Here is a 2,500-nt window from a genome sequence, read left to right as displayed (position 1 = left end):
ATCTCAGGGCAGACGTCTCTGTTCAGTGTGACCACCCTGTTGGCATTCTTCCTCTTCTACTGAGTGTGTGTGTGTGTGTGTGTGTGTGTGTGTCGGGGGGGCTGGGGGAGGAGAGAGTCTCTGTGCAGGAGTGTGGCATCACAAAGCACTGTTTTTAGCCTTTCTTTTTTTAAATCTGTCAAACAACCAAAAAATTAAAATAAAAACTTGACTAAACTACAGTGTTGCAAGTGTATTTTTGAGTATCTACTCAGACATCAAGCTCTGCACCATGGTCGACCGGGCCTTTTGCATGGCAGCTTTGCGTCTGTGGAACAGCCTCCCTAAGGGCAACACGGACACTGGACTCTTAAGACTGGCCTAAAACCTTTGTATTTAGAAAGGCGTTTCTTACTTTGTAAATGTATTTTATTATAGTTTGGTACAACTGTGTTTTTACTATGTACTGTGGCACTCAGATTCAGCTGAGTGAAGAGTGTGCTCTAAATGAAATACTCTTAATTATTATTATTAACATTCATTAGCAAGTATGCACTATGACTTGGCCAAATAGCGTTGACAGGAGTCAGCATCATCAGCGGTTGAGGTGTGGGTTACGGGTGTCCCCCTGGTGGTCCGTGACGGCATTACAGGAGTCAGCAGCATCAGTGGTTGAGGTGTGGGTTACGGGTGTCCCCCTGGTGGTCCGTGACGGCATTACAGGAGTCAGCATCATCAGTGGTTGAGGTGTGGGTTACGGGTGGCCCCCTGGTGGTCCGTGACGGCATTACAGGAGTCAGCAGCATCAGTGGTAGAGGTGTGGGTTACGGGTGGCCCCCTGGTGGTCCGTGACGGCATTACAGGAGTCAGCATCATCAGTGGTTGAGGTGTGGGTCACGGATTGAACACTAACATCCACTTATTGATCTAGTAGCCAGCAGTCAGCTCAACCTGTAGCTCACACGTGACACTCCATGTGTGCTAAGCAGGCGTGGGCCTGGTTGGTACCTGGATGGGAGACCCAAAGGGAGGCTCAGGTGAGCGGCTGGAAGAGGCGTCGGGGACTAGCAGGTCTCACCTCCCCTGCAGTCTGACGGGAAGCGCCCGATGCCCCAGTGCAGTGATGGGAGGGGTCACGCTGCACTGCTAATAGGTGCTGTTCTTCAATGCCCCCCCCCCCCCCAGGTCTTCTTGTGTGTGTGAGTGTGAGTGTGAGTGTGTGTGTGTGAGTGTGACTGTGTGTGACTGTGAGTGTGTGGGTTCCTGGATAGTCTCTCCCTCACGTGCAAACAAAGAGTATAAACCAAAGCGACACTAATGCAGAAATTCATAAAACACACTCTACTCCATCATCCACTCATTGAGACAATGCTCATTATTTAAAACTGTTTTATGTTTAAGAACAACATAATATGACAGTATGTTTCAGTTACAAAACATCTACAAGGACCAAACCATATAGGTTACAGTTGAAGTATAACGTTGGGTCTGCATGATGCTCTTATACGGCCACACCTCTGGTAGAACCACTGCCATAATATGTCATCAATAAACTGTTTTCCACTGCCATAATATGTCATCATTAAACAGTTTTCCCAACTTCCAACCATCGCTGTAATTCCGTGCCTGCTTGAAGGCTTGAGCCACTCCAAGTAATCACTCGAATAAAACATGACTAGTCTCTATTGGCCCAGAGCTGTTTCTCCATGGACTTCCTGTCTCTCCACTTCCGCTTCAGCGAGTCCAAAGACATTTCTTACCAGGTTTTATTTATTTATTTATAAACATAAATCAGTCTCTTCTGATTTGATGGTCGAAAGCTCTCCTTCTTCCTTGGGTTCCAGGTGCGTTGGCACCCAGGGTTTGGGTTCCAGGTGCGTTGGCACCAGGGTTTGGGTTCCAGGTGCGTTGGCACCCAGGGTATGGGGTTCAGGTGCGTTGGCACCCAGGGTTTGGGTTCCAGGTGCGTTGGCACCAGGGTTTGGGTTCCAGGTGCGTTGGCACCCAGGGTATGGGGTTCAGGTGCGTTTGCACCCAGGGTTTGGGTTCCAGGTGCGTTGGCACCAGGGTTTGGGTTCCAGGTGCGTTGGCACCCAGGGTTTGTCTCCGTAGAACCCAGTTCAGTCCGGTTCGGTCCAAAGCTCTAAAATAATTTCTTGGGCTTTTGGTGTTTCCACTTCTTCTTCTCCTGCTGCTTCTGATTGGCTACGCTAGTCAGGGCGGTCTCCACGTTGGCCAATGGCAGCTCCGGGAGCTGCAGCCTGCCCATCTGCGTGGGGTACTTGGTCCTCATGTCGCTCCTGAAGACGGGCTGGGAGATCAGGTGCTTGAGCGTCCTCTTCATCCCCTTCACCATCCTCAGGTGCTGGGCGTCCTCCTCCTGATCACGACCGGTCGCTAGGGGGCGACAGAGAGACAGATGCACAGAGATGAAACCAAAGAGTTGTGTGTGTGTGTGTGTGTGTGTGTGTGTGTGTGTGTGTGTCTGCGTGCAAGTTCAAAAAAAGCTCTCCGAACTCTA

The 2,500-nt window shown here is 50.1% G+C and overlaps 2 protein-coding genes across 2 annotated transcripts in view; one reads left to right on the top strand and one right to left on the bottom strand.

Moving 5' to 3' along the window:
- Positions 1-87, top strand: part of lta4h (leukotriene A4 hydrolase) — a 16,880-nt gene extending 16,793 nt beyond the window's left edge. Inside the window, exon 19 of the mRNA XM_080851425.1 lies at positions 1-87. This exon is cut by the window's left edge and continues 585 nt beyond it. The gene's annotated coding sequence lies outside the window, so the exon portion shown is untranslated.
- Positions 88-1,479: 1,392 nt separating this feature from the next.
- Positions 1,480-2,500, bottom strand: part of ddx24 (DEAD (Asp-Glu-Ala-Asp) box helicase 24) — a 10,205-nt gene continuing 9,184 nt past the window's right edge. The window contains exon 9 of the mRNA XM_080851424.1: positions 1,480-2,376. Within this exon, the coding sequence (XP_080707550.1) occupies positions 2,123-2,376 (254 nt within the window). The 3' untranslated portion in view covers positions 1,480-2,122. The remainder of the gene's footprint in view (positions 2,377-2,500) is intronic.

This window comes from Sprattus sprattus (assembly GCF_963457725.1).
Source record: "Sprattus sprattus genome assembly, chromosome: 14".
In the NCBI taxonomy this organism is placed as follows: Eukaryota; Metazoa; Chordata; class Actinopteri; order Clupeiformes; family Clupeidae; genus Sprattus; species Sprattus sprattus.
Note: the sequence above shows the minus strand (reverse complement) of the source record. Positions and strands in the feature narration are given on the sequence as shown.